At 49.3% G+C, this 20,000-nt stretch overlaps 1 protein-coding gene across 4 annotated transcripts in view; it reads left to right on the forward strand.

Moving 5' to 3' along the window:
• svep1 (sushi, von Willebrand factor type A, EGF and pentraxin domain containing 1) overlaps positions 1–20,000 on the forward strand; it is an 87,316-nt gene that overhangs the window by 61,467 nt on the left and 5,849 nt on the right. For 2 of the 4 annotated variants that reach the window (XM_062517208.1, XM_062517211.1), the window contains 13 exons: positions 1–57; positions 1,577–1,768; positions 2,195–2,362; positions 2,542–3,214; positions 3,564–6,310; positions 7,733–7,961; positions 8,218–8,373; positions 8,750–8,813; positions 8,993–9,166; positions 9,417–9,596; positions 10,055–10,234; positions 12,955–13,125; positions 14,159–14,254. The exon at positions 1–57 is cut by the window's left edge and continues 28 nt beyond it. In XM_062517208.1, the coding sequence (XP_062373192.1) occupies positions 1–57; positions 1,577–1,768; positions 2,195–2,362; positions 2,542–3,214; positions 3,564–6,310; positions 7,733–7,961; positions 8,218–8,373; positions 8,750–8,813; positions 8,993–9,166; positions 9,417–9,596; positions 10,055–10,234; positions 12,955–13,125; positions 14,159–14,254 (5,087 nt within the window). The remainder of the gene's footprint in view (positions 58–1,576; positions 1,769–2,194; positions 2,363–2,541; positions 3,215–3,563; positions 6,311–7,732; positions 7,962–8,217; positions 8,374–8,749; positions 8,814–8,992; positions 9,167–9,416; positions 9,597–10,054; positions 10,235–12,954; positions 13,126–14,158; positions 14,255–20,000) is intronic. The other 2 variants (XM_062517209.1, XM_062517210.1) reach the window with 2 other exon arrangements.

The raw sequence follows: 20,000 nt of genomic DNA on the forward strand, positions 1-20,000 counted from the left end.
GGAGAACGGAGACCAGAAGGGGACAAACTTCACGTTCGGAAGCAAGGTGACTTTCAGGTATCACTGTCAGTGCTAGAAGGAATACTGAAAATCATGAATGGATGAGCCCCTTTTTTTTTTTTTAAAGGTTTGAATATCACGACCAAATGCCTAACGAAAGTAAATGACATTGATGAATATGAATTCACAAGAAGTTGAAGACAATTGAAGACTTTTGAACAGATGTGCAGTATAAGCAGTATTGTCATATGTCATGAAGCCCTTTTATGAAATATAGAGCGCAGTGTTTACATTTGGTCACTGCATTGTATGCAGATCTGCTCAGAGGGGAGTTGCTAGAAAATGTGGGCCCTATGACAGAAAATAATTCTCGGCCCCCCAAAATGCTGAGGGGTCCGGGTGCATTTGATAAATTGAAACTTACGATATATAACATTCATTGATTATAACATATTACAATACATCCTATTAAAAAACTATACTGGTATTCAACATTTTTCACGGCATTTTTCACAATTGCTTGCACAATTTTCAGCGAGTACTGTATATATTCACATAGACAACATCAGTAGAGTAGCTCCTGAGCAACAACCCTAGCGGCTTTGAGTAATGTAAAGGTGACACCTGTTAAACTCACCTCAGCATGACACTTACTCAGGGTCATTTTATGACACAGACATACAGTGTCTTTCACACACACACACACACACACACACACACACATACATATTGGAAGGCTATGACTGCTTTGAATTGTATGCATAGCCTACTGTCACAGTATATGCATGTAGTCACGTAGTCTGTACAAGTAGTCATATAGTCAGTGACTACTGTACATGCACAGACTACAGTATGTGACTTCATGCATGTATGTGCACTACACAGTACACACTACAAGTAGTCACAAAGTCTGTACAGGTAGTCACGTAGTCTGGGCAAGAAGTCACGTAGTCTGGGCAAGTAGTCACGTACTGTAGGTTTGGGCAAGTAGTCACGTAGGTCTGACAGCTAGTTTCATTTTCAGCTAAGGTTGCATTTTATTTTAGGTAAATGACAATGAATGCATGCACAGACTACATGCACAGAGTAAATGACATTATGCACAAAATGAAAGCAGTCACAGAACCACAGCCTTCTTCCTCTGTGTGTGTGTGTGTGTGTGTGTGTGTGTGTGTGTGTGTGTGTGTGTGTGTGTGTGTGCGCAGGTGCAGGTGCGGGTGTGCATGTGTATGTGTGTGTGCATGTGTATATATTTGACTCTGTAACAACAAAAAGTGCATAGCCTACCTATTGTCCTGCAGGCAGACTGAACCATTTTGCACTTTAGCAAATATTCAGCAAATAAATTATGAAAATTCCTCTTACATTTCATCTTACGTTCATTATGCCATTTCATTTTTGGAAATATTCAGGAAAAAACAAAATATATTCCTGACTTTTCAAGGGGCCCCCATTCCCTCTTGGGGGCCTAGTATTCAGTCTCACTTTTACCCCAGTGCGACATCCCTGTCTGCTCATACAATGGCACTGGTGATGTTGTCGTGACACCTTACATGTGATTCCCTTCCCTCTCCAGCTGCAACAAGGGCTACGTGCCCCCGGAGCCTGTGGAGAGCCAGTGTCTGTCCACTCTGAGATGGAGCAGAGCGCCCCCTGTCTGTACGCCTGTGACCTGCGGTGATCCCCCAGCTGTGGACAAAGCGGACTTCACCCTGACGGGGAAAGAGTACCTGTCCTCTGTGACATACACCTGCACAGAGGGGTACAGGTAAGGTTCAGATTCTGCTATCTTAGCACGTGGATAACCTGATGGCATGTATTTCAACACAATTCAGAGCTATGACTTTTGCGCTCATGGGAGAATGATGAGAGAATGATCTTCTTCTGGTCACACAAAAACATTTAACCAAAAAAGGGAAGCCTGTTACAGTACCTTTGTGACAGTTCCACAAAGTCAGAAAAGGACCTGCACACCTTGATAGAGATTTTTTTTGCAGCTGCAGCTTTTTAAGGGTTAAACTTTTGAAAAAGTAAGGAAAAAGCGCAGCCTGTTGTGACAGTTAACATTGTAAAAAGGGCTATGCAAATACATTTGTGTTTAGTTTCTAAGTAATGTTATTGAATGGAATGGAGTTGTATTCGTCTGTGCGGTGCCGGTCTGAGTAAAGGGACGTTCTGGTGTTCTGGTGTTCAGACTGCAGGGTGCTGCAGAGCTGCAGTGCGAGGCGACGGGACAGTGGGCATCTCCTGCCCCCCTGTGTGCCCAGGTGGACTGTGGGGACCCGCCCCCCTTGCAGGACGCTGTGATCACCGGGGACAACTTCACCCTGGGCGGCCAGGTGCACTACGTGTGCAAAGAGGGGTAACTACAGTTCACCACAGAAGATCTATATGAGGTTATATATTCTGGATCTGGCTGTAGCCCTAGACTAAGATATATATTCAATACATACAGCAGCAATAAGCACGTGATAACGCAGCATGATTACTCATTCCTGTTTGTGTTGTCGTTGTTGTTGTTTTTATTTGTTTGTCTTGTAGGTACACACTTCTGGGAGAGAAGACGAGGGAGTGTCTCTCGAGCGGCCAGTGGAGTCCGAGCTCGTCCCAGTGCGCCCCGCGCCCCTGCGGGCAGCCGCCCCCGATCGACCACGCCTCGCCCGAGGCGGGCCACAAGCTCTTCGGCGACACGGCCATCTACTCGTGCAACGACGGCTACGTCGCCGGCAACAACACCAAGATGCTGTGCACCGCCCGGGGCGAGTGGGCGCCGCCGACGGGCCACCAGGCGCCGCACTGCATCGCCAACTTCTGCCAGCGGCCGCCGCGGCTGCCCCACGCCATCCTGGACGCCGTCAACAAGCCCAAGTACGCCAGCAACACGGAGGTGAGCTACAAGTGCGAGGAGGGCTTCATGCTCAACACCACCGCCACGCTCAGGTGCATCCTGGGCGGCCGCTGGGAGCCCTCGCCGCTCGAGGTGGGCTGCGTGCCCGTGCGCTGCGCCAGGCCCGAGAGCATCGAGAGGGGCTCGTTCAGCGGGACGGACTACAGCTTCGGAGCCATGGTGGCGTACACGTGCGAGACGGGGTACTTCATCCGGGGGGAGAAGAGGAGGACCTGCAGTGCCAACGGGGAGTGGGGCGGGGTACTGCCCACCTGCCAGCCCGTGATGTGCAATTACCCTCCGCTACTCACACACGGCTTCATCCGGGTAACTATAGCCTCTTACTGTATCTCACCTGCTCTGTGTCTTTTTACCTATGCTCTGAAGAATATACAGTAAACTCACATTTGCTACAGTACAACAGAGTGCCTTTGTTTTTTTATCCTTGGTGCCACGTTGGTATGACCTTCTTGACCTGGTCTTATTTTAAGGTTTAACTTCATAGGCTGCATGAATACCTTTATGTTAACAATGTTGATAGGAAATGACAACACTCTCTTTTCTGCATTTCATGGTTTTTGTACATGTACACTCTGCACAATGAAAGTAAAGTTGAATCTAATTGAACCTAATTTAAACTCTGTCTCTAAACTCTATTTCTATTCTGTCTTTGTAGAACCCAATGAAGAGGAGTCAGTATGTCTTCAACAGTAAGGTGACCTACGTCTGCGCTGCTGGGTACAGCCTGAGGGGCAAGGGCGAGCGCGTGTGCCAAGCCAACCGGCAGTGGTCCAACGTCGACCCTCCGTCCTGCGTGCTCCTGACCTGCCCGACGCCACCGGACATCCAGCAGGGACACTACAAGGGCTCCGCCTTCCAGGTGGGCAGCAAGGTGGAGTACACCTGCAACGAGGGCTACGAGCTCACCGGCGACGCCGTCTGGACCTGCACCAAGTACGGGAGGTGGGACAAGAGCAGGGTTCCCCGGTGTTCCCCGGTGCAGTGCCCGGAACCGCCGCTGGAGGAGAACCACCTGGTTCTAAAGAGCCTGGACTCGGACTCGGGGACCGTGGAGCTGTCGTGCGAGGAGGGCTACGTTCTCCGCGGCGCCCGGACGCTCCGCTGCATGCCGTCGCAGGAGTGGAACGCCTCGTTCCCCGTCTGCGAGCAGGTGTTCTGCGGGCCGCCGCCGGACGTCCCGTTCGGCGACCGCTCGGCCCCGCTCCCCCCCGCGCACTTCGGCAGCGCCGTCACCTACTCCTGCATGGACGGCTTCGACCTGCGGCGGGGCGCCACCGTGGTGTGCCAGGCCGACGGGCGCTGGAGCACGCCGACGCCCGAGTGCAGCCCGGTGGAGTGCCCGCAGCCGGAGGAGGTGCCCAACGGCATCGTGGACGTGCAGGGGCTCATGTACCTCAGCACGGCCGTCTACAGCTGCAAGCCTGGCTACAACCTGGCGGGCAATGCCACCGTCATCTGTGGGCAGAGCGGCGTCTGGATCGGTGGCGTGCCAGCCTGCCACCCTGTGGAGTGCCCTTCTCCGAAAGACATTACCAACGGGAAGGTGTCCTATGCCCAGCTCCAGTTCAGCCGGTCGGTCACCTACTCGTGCCAGCAGGGTTATCGTCTACAAGGCACGGAGAAGCTCACCTGCCTCGAAACTGGCCAATGGGACCAGGAAGCACCTACCTGTCAACAGGTGTACTGCACCCCTCCCAAGCCCATCAAGAACGGCCTTGTTGAAGGAATGGACCACAAGTTTGGGGTGACCATCTTCTATAGCTGCTTCCCTGGCTACCAGCTCGTCGGGCAGAACCACCTCACCTGTGAGGAGCACGGCTGGTCCAGTGCCGTGCCCGCCTGCCTGCCCACCGACTGCGGGCTGCCCCCTCACATCGACTTCGGCGACTACAAGAAGCTGGCGGACCCCAGTTCCGAGATGTCGGGCGAAGGGAGCCGGGACGACAAGCCGACGGACGCGGCCTCGCCGGCCGACACGAGCTTCTTCCACGGCACGGCCGTCGCTTACCGCTGCCACGCGGGCTACGAGATGTCGGGGCTGGTGGTGGTGCTGGCGTGCCAGGAGGACGGCACCTGGAACGGCACGGCGCCCGCCTGCATCCCCGCCGAGTGCGGCGTGCCCCCGAGCCCGGAGCACGGGTCAGTGACGGCGACGGACACGGCTCTGGGCAGCCTGGTGGAGTACAGCTGCGAGGAGGGCTACGAGCTGGAGGGCCAGTCCGTGCGCCAGTGCGTCGCCGGACGACAGTGGAGCGACGCGCCACCCGTCTGCAAACTGGTCACTTGCGACGACCCGGGGGACATCGGCGGCGGCACGGTCACAGGCGACTCGTACTCTTACCTGTCGGCGATCCACTACGAGTGCCACGCCGGGTACACCCTGCAGGGCGGCGCCACCAGGACGTGCCAGGCCGACGGGAAGTGGGACGGCGAAGAGACGCGGTGCGCGCCCGTGTCCTGCGGCACGCCGGTCATCCCCAGCGGCGTCGTCGTCAAGGGGAAGGAGCACACCTTCGACCAAACGCTGGAGTTCAGCTGCGAGCCCGGTTTCATGCTGAAGGGAACGCCGTTCACCACCTGCCTGGCCAACGGGACCTGGACTCCGGCCGCCCCGGCGTGCTACCCGGCCGACTGCGGGCAACCTCCGGCTATCGCTAACGGTCGCGTCACAGGAAACGACTACGGCTACCTGAGCGAGATACGGTACGAGTGCAACGAGGGTTACAGTCTGACAGGAAGTTCCTTGCGGGTGTGCAAGGACGATGCCTTGTGGGACAGGCCTCCACCTCGGTGCAACATCATCACGTGCGACCCGCCGGAGGACATCAGCCACGGCTACCTCAACGGCTCCAGTTTCACCTTCGAGGACGTGGTGGAGTACATCTGTTTCCAGGGCTACCAGGTGGTGGGCAACCGGTTCCTGCGCTGCGGGGCGGACGGCTTCTGGGTCGGGTCGGTGCCGGAGTGCCGGCCGTGCGAGTGCACCCCGCCGGTGCTGAAGTCCGGCGCCGTGCTGGGCCGGGACCACAACTGCGGCGACCGGGTGCGCTACCACTGCGACGATGGCTACAGGACCCTGGGGCCCATCGAGGCCGTGTGCGAGAAAGGCGGCATCTGGAGCCCCGGGGTGCCCATCTGCTCGCGAGGGCGATGCCCGCCCACGCCGCCCGAGGTCTCCAACGCCGTCCTACAGGGCGGCAGCGCCACTCCGCCCGAGACGCTGACGTACGCGTGCCTGCCGGGCTACCAGCTCAGGGGCTACCCTCACATCACGTGCGAACGGAGCAGGTGGACGGCGCCGCGGCTCTCGTGCGAACCCGTGTCCTGTGGCGTGCCGCCGTACGTCCCCAACACCAACACTGTGGGGGACGCCTTCACTTTTGGGAGCCACGTGCAGTACAGGTACTGTACCTCCCCAAATCATGATGAAGGCTAACACCGTGTCCTAACTGCAAGCGACGCGACCGAATGCGTGCAACAAAATCAGTTCCATCTCTGTATTTTCAATTGGAATGTCCTGACTGAATGCGATGCGACCAAACGCGACAAGTTGCTTTGCTACGCGACTTCTTCAACCCTGTTTTGTCGCTCTGTCCGTTTCTATTTTAGTCGCATCGCGTCGCCTTGACATTAACTTCTTTACGATGTAACAAAAGTTCATTAAAGAATGTTAGCGGATACAATGTGGACACAAACTATCCGGCGCAACACGACAGTCGCGCAGTCGCTTACAATTAGGACACGGTGTAAGATGGTGGAGGGGATAAACAAACGAAAGGAACCTAATTTGAATGGTGGCCAAATAGCAAGGTCTAAAGTCAAGTAACCGCAGAATTGATCTGATTATTGAATATCATGAAGTCAGCACAAAGTCATAGTGAGTCAGCACATAGCTCTCACATGCCACCCGATAGCTTCAGGTGTGTACCAGACACTTTGCCCTTTGAGGGACTTTGCACTTTGCCATCATTTAAAGTAAGCTGGTGAGCCAGGATGGTTCTACTGTACTTCCCATTTGTTTTTGACTACAGGGATAAGCAAAACGTATAGCGCATCAAAACTTTTACCCAAGGCTATACATATTCATAACCGCAGATATTTTCTTTTTAAAAAGATGTTGCGGTGTTACAAGTGTGCTATTATATCTCCATAAAAGCCAAAAAGAGCAAGATGAGAAAGAAAGAGTCTGCTTATTTCCTGAAAGTCCAGTCATCTCTGGTAGATTAGAATAACCTAATCATTTAGAGTGCTCCTTTGAGATCAAGCGCTGTTTGATTGGGTAAAGTATTGTGACAGCCACAGTTTTTCCACAGCACCCTTTGTCTGTGATATTGTCCATTAGGCAATGCTGATCAATAACCCACAAAGGCAAGCCCATCAAATTAGCTCTGTCATGCATTTTTTTGACAGACACTCTTAGCATTATCGGTTTAGTTCAACTCTTTGCAATGGTAAGCAGACATTAAAATCATGAATGATACCAAAAGGATTAAATTGGCTTCTATCACGCAGATCGCATCTGCTTAGTCCAAATCCTGTTTGAGTCTGAAGACGGGATGGCACTCAATAGATTAATGTGCAATTTTCAACTCAAAAGTTTCAGTTGAGTTTTAAATGCTGTATACAACTCTTGACTCTTGCATATACTCTGTATACTGTTGTGTTTGGACTTTCATGACTTTCTAATTTGAAGTCCATTTGCTTTTACAGGTGTTTGGTGAAGTAAACCTTTATGACTTTCTAATTTGAAGTCCATTTGCTTGTACAGGTGTTTGGTGAAACAAACCTTTATGACTCTAATTTTAAGTCTCTTTCATCCTACAGGTGTTTAGATGGCTTTGAGTTGGCGACGCAGACCAGCACGCTCTCCTGTCAGAGTGACGCCACCTGGTCCAAACACAGCGTGCGCTGTCGGCCAAAGCCTTGCCACCTCCCTGCCAACCTCACCCACCTGGTGGCCACAGGGGAACACCCGACTCCCTTAGGGGCCACCGTCACCCTGTCCTGCAAGACTGGATTCCACCTGGAAGGACCCAGCGTCTCCAAGTGTGAAGTGAGTTGGATTTGTGCTCCATTTACAGTAGTATTGAATAAACTACTACACTACAGAGACCGTACATACATACATACATCTTAAAGATGTAGAAGTGTTCCTGCCTTGACATTTTATGTTAACGAAAACACTTACACTTAAGCATTAGTTGAGTGTTCTGGATATCTAAAGCAGTGTTTTGTCCTACATTTATATTCTGTCTTATGTTGGCTGTTTGGAATTAAACACTGATTGTCTTTTTTTTTGTTGGTTGTAGCGTGGAGGAATTTGGTCTCCCGTTTTCTTCTCCAACTCCTGTCTGCCCATCACCTGTGGAGAGCCCCCTGCCATTCTCCACGGAAGCCTAGAGGGCAAAGGTCACGCCTATGGGGACATGGTTATATACAGTTGTCTCCCAGGTTTCATAATCAAGGTACCAACCAGCTGTTATTAATGTAATTTTGCCGTTCACTTGGTGGTGTCCCTGTTTCCCAGAGTTTTTTTCTGGATGTAATTGATTGTATCGATCGTTTGCGCTATGCCTTACCAAGCTCTCGTTTGATCTTACTGTAATCTTTCTTCTTGTCTTAGCGCTGAAGGCATCATATTCCATGTATCCATTAATAATGCATGGCCTACTGCGTCTGTTGCATAATCTCCTCCAGCGCGCCGCGTGTTTGACAGATTTGAGGTTTTCTGCGGATCAATACTGGGCCTGCGCTGCTGGGAAATGGGGCCGTTTCCCAGAGGCCATGTGAGGGAGGGTGACTTTGCGTTTCTGGTGCTCTAACTGCGTGGCTCTGTTCCAGGGGGACTCTGTTTTGACGTGCCAGAGGGACGAAATCTGGAGCGGGAACTCACCCGAGTGTCTCGGTAAGAACGAGTCTCGGCGCTCTCTCTTCCCGGCCTCGGCACCTTCAGTTTTAGTGATGTACTACAGACATTACTTTTCACTGAGTCATTCTTTTAAACACGATCATTTCCCGACACCCATGAGTCTCATACTCCAAAGCACATATTTGATAGTTGGTGTTATTGTTTTTCTTTCCCAGCCGTCTCTTGTGGAAAGCCGCCAGAGGTTGAGGATGCCGTTGCGTACGCGACGAGCGACACATTCGAAAGCACTGTCAGCTATGAATGCCATTCAGGCCTGCGCTTAGTTGGCCCAAAGAATCTAACCTGCTCGTCCGATGGGAAATGGAGCTCCCCCATACCCTCATGTGAAGGTATACGGAACAACATATTACACTATTGTCCTGTGTGTCACATTGCTGAATCTTATTTTCATTTGTGCCTTCTATTGATCAAGAACAGACTTGAAGAACTGGATGGATGGCAATGCACTATTCATATTCGAGCTTCCTTTTTCCTTGTTATCTTTTCTGTGTCATTTCTCTTGCTACCCCTCCCTATGCTCTCTCTCTCCCCCCCCCCCCCCTCTCTGTCTATCTCTATCACTCTCTCTCTCTCTCTCAGCGAGCTCTGAGAGCTGTGATGGTTCTCAGGAGCTGTTGAACGGGAGGGTGCTTGAGCACAGCCTGGCCAGTGGCCGGGCTCTGGGCTTCCGCTGCGATAAGGGCTTTGACCTGCAGGGGGAGCCGCTGGTAGTCTGCATGGGGAACGGCTCCTGGAGCGCCCCCCTCCCAGTCTGCGCACGTAAGGCCCATTACATTACTGTATATATAAAAATAGCTGGCATACGTATTGGTTAGCCACAACACCTTAGATGGCCTTTAGATAGATGCTTCTGTGGAAGGTTTTTTTAACGTTCAGGAAATGATTTCATCTGGCTTCTGTGAGACGTGTCAGAACATCCTGCGGAAATGTCAGGAAAGCTTTCACAGTTTCACTTTGGACAGAAATATCTCAGTAAAACACACCAGTTGTCATATTGCCAGTGTGTCAGTGACAGTTAGGATGCTGGTCGTGTTTACAAGATTCATGCATGCACTTTCGGACCAAAACGTACTGCTACTTTAAGTCTGCCTCTTGTACACTAACTGTCATGCTGCCACCAGTCCATCAGAATGGACATTCATGTGTCATGCACTACTGGCATGCAGTCATTTGTCCATCTTAATGGGCATTAATGTCCTCTCGGTCTTCTTCCGTAGCTAAGTCCTGTCCCCCTCCTCCGGGCTGGTCAGACAGCAGTGCCAACGCCTCACAGGGGGGCTTCGTGGTGGGCCAGACGGTGCCCGTCACCTGCCCCAAGGGCCAGCAGGCCAAGGGCACGGCCACGCTCACCTGCAAAGCTGACCAGACATGGAGCCCCATCAGCACAGCGTGTGAGAGTGAGTAGCCCTGATAAGAACCTAAATCCAATAGGGTGCAGTTTCACTTGAAAAAGAGAGTAAAATATGTTATCCCAGGTTTTATTTTATTTTTTTCTGTGTGGTTTGGCAATTTTGTTGTTATTTTTTTTATGTGATTATGATTCAATCGTAAAAATAATTTCAGAGCACATCTCTCTCATACTGGTTGTTCCATCTTAAAAAACATGCACAGAGAACTTACTCCTTCCTCAAGGGAGACACAGCTGAGCAGTCCTTAGATTAGTGAAACAGAACTGGACTGCTTTGTGGCTTTTGACAGTTACACCTACAGTTGCTAAAAATAGTACACCCCCAGATCACAGGAGATATCATATGCACCATGACCTGTTAGTCACAGATGCCGTGACATCTTTTGCATCCGTTATCCATTGTCTATCTATACTATTTATCTAATATCGTATTTATTTCTGATCATTTAAGTCATTTCAGAGTGTTTGAGTTTTTGAATTTCAATGACTGAAGGAGATAATTGCTCGACTGAAATGAAGTTGATTATGCAGCTTCTTGGCACTGTCACTAACAAGCGCACAGCCGTTTAACGCCTTCTACTGTTAACATCACACCGTTTTGACGTGAAAACACTGTGAACCAACACGGCGCCACGTAAAGCCATGGATAGTTGCGCTGAAAGACATTCCAACCTGGTTCTTCTGCTTGTACAATCTGTTCGGAACAAGGTTGGCAAGTTGCGGTGCAGCTATCCGTGGCTTACTACCGTGTGGTGCTGTGTTGGTTCACAGTGGTGTTCTCATCAAAACGGTGTGGAATCATGGATGGTTGCACTGAGACTTGCCAAGCTTGTTTGTCTGTTGCTGTTGCTTCTCTGTGTTTTCCCTCTTGAGTGGCTACGTGTCACTTCCCTTTCCTGTGCCCACTTGGGTTTGTTATTGTTGTTGAGTGTTGAGTTGGGCTGCCTCTCTTGGCCTCTCCCTAAAAATACAGGGAAGTGGCTGTTTGTCATTGCATCGCTATAACCAGTAACACTACTGTCCTGTTGCGACTACAACAGTTTTTGCTCCATTACGGCTCAACATCTAACGCAGATCAGACATCAAGAAAGTACAGTAGGACCATTCCAGGATTTTGTAAAGTGTGCATCTTTAGTGCTTAAAGATCAGAGTTGTAAAAGTCTGGCTTCAGCAAGTAAAAGTCCTGCCATATATTGCTCTAACCCTTCACTAAATCGGCTGAATCTAAAAAGTGCAACTCCTCAGCCAGGTAGATGAGCTCTATTAGTGAAATCACCTGTGTTACCTATTCAGGTAGAAACAAAACACGTGGTAGGACTTTTACTTTTTGAAGCCGGACTTTTACACCATGTACAGTACATCATTACAATCAGATTAGAGGGTCTCTGCTCTCTTCTTTTCTTTGCTCTCTGTGCGTGACTTATTTGCAGATTGATGTTTGATATCAGCATGTTTGCATTTCTCCTCACATTGCTGCTTTTGCGCTCTCACACCTGTGGTTTGCGCGTTGTTGAGCTCACTGTTACATAGTCCAGCTTCCTGCAGTGAGATATCAAAGTGTGAATGTGGTTGCAATAAAAAACATTGGGTTTCGCGTTTGAGCGGTTGGAAACTTCCTGACAGTCTGGTTTTGCTTGTTAATGTCTCTGCGTGGCTTGGCTTCCTGCTCTTACTTTCAATTTTCTCCAGGCTCCTCTGTCTCACATGACATTTTTATAGGAGATTTTTCCTTTCAGTGAGGAAACTCAAAAACGTAAAAAAAAAAAAAACATGACCCATAAGGAATCTTGTATCGTATAGAGGTTGTGCCAGATTCAACATTAGCAGTTTGAACTGCACTGCTCTGATTCAATTTATCGACACAGTCGCTGATCCACATGGCTTCTGCTAATGTGCACAGAAGTACAGGCACTTAACTTTTAATGTGGCTCTTGATGAGATGGATTGGATACACAAGAGTTTTATTGCCCTCAATATTGCCTGCTCATTATAACAGAACAGCATTCATCCCTGATGCCAAAGATGTTCATTTTACATTTTAATGTATGTCTCAATTAATGGTTGTACACTGAAGCCAGGAGGGCATAATTGTGTTTGGCAGGAAATGTTTCTTATCAAGCAAAAAAGATGTAATGTGAACATTTTAGGATACTTTTTGCTCCTCATTTTCTAGGTCTGTATTGTGGTGTACACTTAAACCTGCTCATTGACTTAGCCTACTTCTGGAGTTTAATATGAAATTCAGATTCATTTTCAGATTCACTCATTACAGACTGCATCAGCATAGAAACACAATATTGAGCATTTCTTTCAAACTTGTTAAAGGTTCTATATCTGGTTCTATCTGAATTTACTTTTATAAAAATCGAGTAGGACTTTAAAACTTCAGTTGAAATTCTTGAACTTTAATTCTTGAATTGAAATTGATATTGAAATTCCTGAACTTGAATTTTTGGACGTTACAGTATATCTAAATTCTAAAAGGTTGAAGCTCAATACCTCTAGGGTACTCAGATAGAAGATAGAACCCGATAGAACCTTAGAATTCCATATGGCAGGCAAAGTATCTCACCCAAGACAGAATATGAACATGTAGACGTAATGAGGAGAGGGACAACTGTAATAGCAGCAGCCCCTAGGGGGGGCAGTCCTTGCCACCCCTGGGGCAGGGAGGGGGCAGAGCTGGGATAACCAGGTGCCTGTGTGCAGGGGTGTCGTGTGGCCCCCCTCTCCACGTGGCCAACGGGGTGGTGCGGGGGGCGGTCTTCCAGTTCGGCGACGTGGCGGTGTACTCGTGCTTCGGCGGGTACGCCATGGAGGGCCGCAGCCGGAGCAGGTGCCTGGAGAACGGGACGTGGACGCCTCCGCCCTCCTGCCGAGGTGATCACCCCGACACCCCCCCCCTCGTCTCGCCTCCTGTCCTCGCCCCCCCTGGACGAGTCGCCCCGTCTTCTGCCTGTGGATGCCTGGAATGAGAACCGCTTTCTCCTTCGCCTGTGCTCTGTTCTCTTATGAACGCATACACACAGGCTTTCGCTTTTTCCCCTCTGTTTTCCAGCCTTGACACACACACACACACACACACACACACTGGTGCGTAAAAACACACTGACACAGTCTTTTCTTACACAGGCTTTTTACTATCCTGTTTCTTGCCCTGACGTGTGTGGACACATACACATACACACATACACACCCTCCCACACACAGTCGCTGTGTGCTAGTAATTCAATCAGAATGACCCTCTCTCTCACACACACACAAGAAGCTGATAAGTGATGAGTGTGCTGATGCATTCCTAAGCAGGGGCTATCCCAGAGACACTCAGGGCTCTGTATAACGTTCTACAGTATTTCAACACACCCTTCTGTCATGTCACTGTAACGCCTACAAGGTCATTTTGTTTCTGAAAGCATGTTTTTCTATTATAATCCTTCCTGCAGCCTGCACTGTCTATCCTAAAAGGTGTGCCGCATTCAGACACATCATGGATGTGACTAAACTCCAGTATGAACTCTGGCCGCCGATGGAAGAGTTGGAGAGGGAGAGTTTTCCCGATGACTGTATCACAATGTTGCTTGTTTTCAATTTCCGGCAAACAAATCTTTGATGCTGAACCAAGAGGCTCTTAATGAAAACAGCATGGCTGATTTTCTGTATGTTTGTTTTTTTTCTTCTTATAACTCGTTTGAACATTTTAGTATTCCCTCTGTCCATGTCATTCAGCAGGGTTGTCGGGCCTAACGTACAGCTTTGTGGTTTTTGGAGCAGCTCAAACTGACCCAGCTTGTGCGCATATGCAATGACCGCTCCCCTCTTCCCCTCCCCCCCCCCCCCCCGATCTGGCCGGGCCCTCTAGAGTCCTCGGCGCGGCCGTGAGAGTGACTGAAGTGTGTCTGTCGTCCCTCTGCAGCTATTTGTTGGCTCCAGTGTCAGAACGGGGGTGTGTGCCAGAGGCCCAACACCTGCGCCTGTCCGGAGGGATGGATGGGGCGCCTCTGTGAAGAGCGTATGTGACCTCGCCTTGACCCTAACCTCGCCTCGTCGCGCCTCGTCGCTCTCCCCATCTCGCCTCAGCATGGCTGCTGTTTGTTTATGTGTTGTTGTTTGTTTGTTGTTGTTGTTGCTGTTGCTTGCTTGAACGTGTAACACATTATGAACAACAGTTTGTGCGATTGGCTTCTTCCTCCTGGGGGTGCATGGCTGCATGCTGCACGGGGCACTCTCCATCCTCTTCGACCACACCACATTACACATACAGTACGTTCATTACCTCCACCATGGAGGTTATGTTTTCACCGGGGTTTGTTTGTTTGTCTGTTTGTTCGTCTGTTTGTTAACAAGATAACTCAAAAATGTATGGATGGATTTCAATGAAATTTTCAGAGAAGGTCTGAAATGACCGAAGGAAGAAACGTTTACATTTTGGGAGTGATCCGTATCACTGTCTGGATTCAGGAGGCGGTTATGTTTTCCTCTTGGTGGTGTAATGACATGGTATGGCCATGTGGTGGCGATTCTGAATAGTTTAGGTTCAAATGTATGACAACCAAGGAAGAACAATACAGGCGGAGGTCTGCACTCTCTGAGTGATTTTCTAGTTTAATTCATGCTTTTGTCCAAAGTGACTTACAAAAGACCACTGACATTCAATTAATGTCATTCATTCAGCCTTGATTGGTTTGTTGTCACCGGGGTGCAGAGCTAGAGTTCAGTAGGGTGGCAACCACAGGGAAGCTTCCTCTGAACCTGCTGGTTCGGGTGCAGAGACACCTGTAACGCTTTCAGGAGGGGAGTGGGGTGAGCAGTCTGTGGCTGTCGATGCCTTACGTAAGCATCACTTGCTCTGGATGACCTCGGGATGAGGAGAGTGATGCCTTGGGCAGCTTTCACCACCCTCTGCAGTGCTTTCTGGTCAGAGGCAGAGCAGTTTCCATACCATACTGTGACACAGTTGGTGAGGATGCTCTCGGGTGGTGCAGCGGTAGAAGTTCACCAGGATCTGAGGAGACAGATGGACCTTCTTTAGTCTCCTCAGGAAGAAGAGACGCTGGTGCTTGAGCCTTTTTAATCATGGTAGTGTAGTGTTGAGGGTCCAAGAGACGTCCTGTGAGATGTGGACACCCAAAAACTTGAAGCCGGTGACACCGTTTATGAGGATGGGTGTGTGTGTGTGCTAGCTTCCTGAAGTCCACAATGAGCTCTTTGGTCTTCTTGGTGTTGAGAGCCAAGTTGTTGTCAGTGCACCATGATATTTGATGCTGGACCTCCTACCTGTAGGGCATCTCATTGTTGTTGCTAATGAGACCAACCACCGTATTGTCGCAGACTTGACAATGATGTTAGAGCCATTGGGCTTAGTAGTTTAGTCTGTGCCTGGATCCTCTTCAGGTTAGCCATGGATGAGTCATAGGCCTGAGCATCGCCTGATCTGAATTGATCACATGCTTGACAGCTGGTGTGATGGTAGGAAGGAACCAGGAAGTACTGTAGGTCGGTTGGCATAGGGTCCAATGGGAATGTAGTAGGACATCTACATTCTTTACTACGGCTTTTTCCTGCGAACCGCAAGGGGCATGTCACGTAACTGTCAATTACTGTTCTCTCCTTATCAACTGTTGCCGTGAGTAAACAAAACTGGCCAACTAGCAGTAGTCTGTAGACGTGTTTTACGGGACAACTGTCATATAATTCTCTCGTTCATGTATCACATTAACTTTTGTTTTGCATACTGTACAACACCGATTGTTGATGACGCACCCTTGGTTCAGTTCAACACGGGTGGGAATGCGGCCTGGTTCACTAGATAGCACAGCGCTTCAAAAAATTCCGAACATAACCAGTTCAAAAAGGGGTTCGCCATCGGTGGAAAAACGCCTAAAGAGAGAAAGCACTGGCAGCACGCACAGGCACACAAATGGGGGCAGGCCACAGGAGACCCGCCAGGGGAGTTACAAAATAAATACACAATTTAACATCCATGTCAAGATAACTTGTTTCTTTTGACTTTAAAAAAAAGGATTTGATTGATTTACGGTAAAATAACCTTAATTGTTAGTTTCTGTTTTCTGTCCCTTTCCATCTAATAGAATCTAATAAAATGCATCTATTAAAAATTGGCACCTGGGCCAGATCCGAGGCGCCTACCATTCTATATCTGATCAGACCCCCTGTGTGAGTTTCTCTTCCAAATTTGATGTTTTTATCATAAAATTATCAACTGTCATGCTAATATCGGCACACCGATTTATTGGTCGGACTCGAATACATTTACACCAGTATGCCGTGGTTCGCTTGTTTTACCACACCCTTGGTCCCTGCCAAGACACACTAAATAAACATACTTGTGAGATGCAAACCAATTAAGAGCTTTTTTTTAATATATTTTTTGGGGCTTTTTATGCCTTTAATTGGACAGGACAGTAGAAAGAATGACAGGAAGCGAGTGGGAGAGAGAGTCGGGGTGGGATCCTGAATGGACCATGGGACGGGAATCGATCCTGAGTTGCCGGCATGTGGTGCAGGTGCCCCAGCCAGTCGCTCCACGGCTGGGGCCAAACCAATTAAGAGCTTTCCCAGAAATTCCTACAGTAGCTTTGTAAATGAAGAGAAACAGGACACCACTGTCATGCTTTTTACCTGAAGATTGGAATCTCCCTTTTCAGATCATCTCTGACTTGATGTCACTGTGATTTCACTAATTACTTGAAATATCTGACTAACAAGTTGTGCTAGTTAAAACCTGCTGTCTTGGATGGTTGGAACAAATACTGTATGTGGTAGGACTTCTCATAAGCTAATTTTCCCTCCTTTGCTGCCAAGATGGTGGTTGACCTTTGATCCTGATCTGGAATGAGTCTGGTGCTTCTGGCCCAGATAAGGTTTGGATCAGTCAGGTATTACCTTGGGTTGGACCCTTGGAGATTACACAGAACAGACTTGTATGTGTTCAGCTAATCAAGTTAATCAACAGTTGTATAACTTGTATTGTATTGTCTTTGAACATTTTGGATAATGTCAAGCGCCTACCCTGATTGTGGAACTGCAGATACAATGACACACATTCTTCTGACCAGTGTGGACACAGAAACCTGCTTTCAAAAAGCAATACTGGCCCCGGCAGTGGCGCAACTGGCTGGGGCACCTGCACCGTACGCTGGCGACACGGGTTCGATTCCCGCCCCGTGGTCCTTTCCAGATCCCACCCCGACTCTCTCCCACTCACTTCCTGTCATTCTCTCTACTGTCCTGTCCAAATAAAGGAATAAAAAGCCCAAAAAATAATCTTAAAAAAAAAAAAAAAAAAAAAAAGCAATACTGACAGCTAACAGCAGGACTAAAGCAGTGTGCATGTCAATATTTGACAGGGAATTGTTAATCTACGTTTATACTCTCATGGAAGTGTTTCTCTGTTTTACCACACATGGGATTAGTTCTGTTTACCGAGTCTTATCTCAAACCGAGTGACAGATTGTGTCTGACTCACACGGCTGTGTAGAAGACTACTATGTTTTCCGGTCGCAGGCATATTTCCGACTCAGTCAGTGTTTCATCACATCTCAGTTCCCCATGCTGTTACTCAACTTACTTCTGCTTGCAGATTTTGCGTGTCTCTTTGCCTTTTGTGTTCTTCTGTCCTGATTTAACCTTGTCCATCGCCCACCCCCCCACACACACACTCACACACTCTCTATCTCCTTTATGCTCTCCTCTCAATGCCTCACCTGGCATCACCTCTTCAGCGAGTCGCTGTAATACAATATAGATTCACGTCTAATAACCGCAAGCTCCATGCCCTCATCTCCCCTTTCCCCTCTGAAAGACCACATCCCTGCATACTCCTCTCAGCTAATCCTGCCCTCCTCGCTCCACAGCCCCCCCCCCCCCCCCCCGCCTCTGCCTGGCCTCGGCCATTACCTTGGCTCACCTCTGACACTCTCCTCTGGCTGTGCTGTCGGCCTGTTAATGTTTGATGGAGTGGTCTGTCTGCGTACGTGGGGAAGAATAGAGAGCAGAGAAGGGGGGGGGGGGGAGAAGGTTGTGTAGACTGAAGGTAGGGCTGAATTAGAATGTATCCTGTGATGAGGAGGAAGTGTGTAAGAAACAAGTGTGTAGAGCTGGATTTGGATGCATGCTGAGATGAGAAAGAGACGAGCAGGGAGGGCTGAATTAGAATGCACCCTGAAATGAGGAGACGAGCAGGGAGGGCTGAATTAGGATGCACCCTAAAATGAGGTGGGAGCAGGTAGGGCTGATCTAGGATGCACCCTGAAATGAGGAGACGAGCAGGGTGGGATGAATTAGGATGCACCCTAAACTGAGGTGGGAGCAGGTAGGCCTGAATTAGGATGCACCCTGAAATGAGGAGACGAGCAGGTAGGGCTGCATTGCATTAGGATGCACCCTGAAATGAGGAGACCAGCAGGTAGGGCTGAATTAGGATGCACCCTAAAATGAGGAGATGAGCAAGTAGGGCTGAATTAGGATGTACCCTGAAATCAGGAGATGAGCAGGTAGGGCTGAATTAGGATGCACCCTGAAACGAGGAGACGAGTAGGTAGGGCTGAATTAGGATGCACCCTGAAATGAGGAGACGAGCAGGTAGGGCTGAATTAGGATGCACCCTGAAATGTGGAGACGAGCAGGTAGGGCTGAATTAGGATGCACCCTGAAATGAAGAGATGAGAAGGAGACAAGCAGGTAGGGCTGAATTAGGATGCACCCTGAGATGAAAAGGAGGAGGAGGTGGCTTATCAGACTCTATCAGCCAGACGTCTGTCAGCTGAAAGGGCTCTCAGTGTGCCCTCAGTGCAGGTGCACTCTCCAGCTGCAGAGAGGACGGCAGAGAGGGAGAGAGAAAAAGAGAGGATGGGGAGAGGCATGAGGGAGGGAGGCAGGCAGAATGAAAGAAGGGAGCGTAGAAGGACATGAAAGATTCATTTCAATATTTCATTTCATTTTTCAAGCAATTGTGCCTGTCAGTCAGAATCAGTATCACTGTTTTATTGGCACACCTTTCACTTTGACAGCACTAATACATCAACGATAATGCCAATGAATTGATTATCAAAATTAAAGAGAGAGAAATAGAGAGAGAGAGAGAAAGAGAGGGGGCATGGGGGACGAGTCCAAGGGAGAGAATGAGAACATATGAACAGAGAGGGTGAGCTGGAGTGAGAGAGAGAGAGACACACACACATAAGGGAGAGAAAACACTTTAAAGGGATATGAGAGGAGAAGAGAGAGTGTGATAGAGGCAGAAGGAAATTAAATGGGTGAGAGGCGGAGGGAGGGAGGGAGGGAGGGAGGGATGAAGGGAAAGGGGGAGCGAGAGAGCACTCAGAGACGAACGGGAAAGAGAGAGCCAGATAAAGGGGAGAGTGGCGTGAAGGGTGGGGGAGGAAATGATGAACGGATAGGGAGTGTGTGTGTCTGTGAGGGGGTGGGATGGGGAGGAGCGCTTACTGTAACAAACGGAAATTTTATGCGGCAAGAGCCAAGGCACAAAATAGGAGTTGTGGAACAAGGGCTCTGTGTGAATCTTTAGCGGCGTTCACTGATTCATACTGAGTGGCAGTGTGCCTAGAGAAATGTTCAAGTCATTCGGAAGGGGATGAATCACTCCTTGGCTTCTCATTTACACGCTGCTTGCTTCCCTGCTCCTTCCCGTATTCCCAGGAGTCCCTGCTCCTCCCCAGAACAGCCATCAGGCTGTGTGGTGGGGCTGGGGTGTGTTGTAAGAGACTGTGTGTGAA

This window comes from Sardina pilchardus, chromosome 16 (genome assembly GCF_963854185.1).
Source record: "Sardina pilchardus chromosome 16, fSarPil1.1, whole genome shotgun sequence".
Classification (NCBI taxonomy): Eukaryota; Metazoa; Chordata; class Actinopteri; order Clupeiformes; family Clupeidae; genus Sardina; species Sardina pilchardus.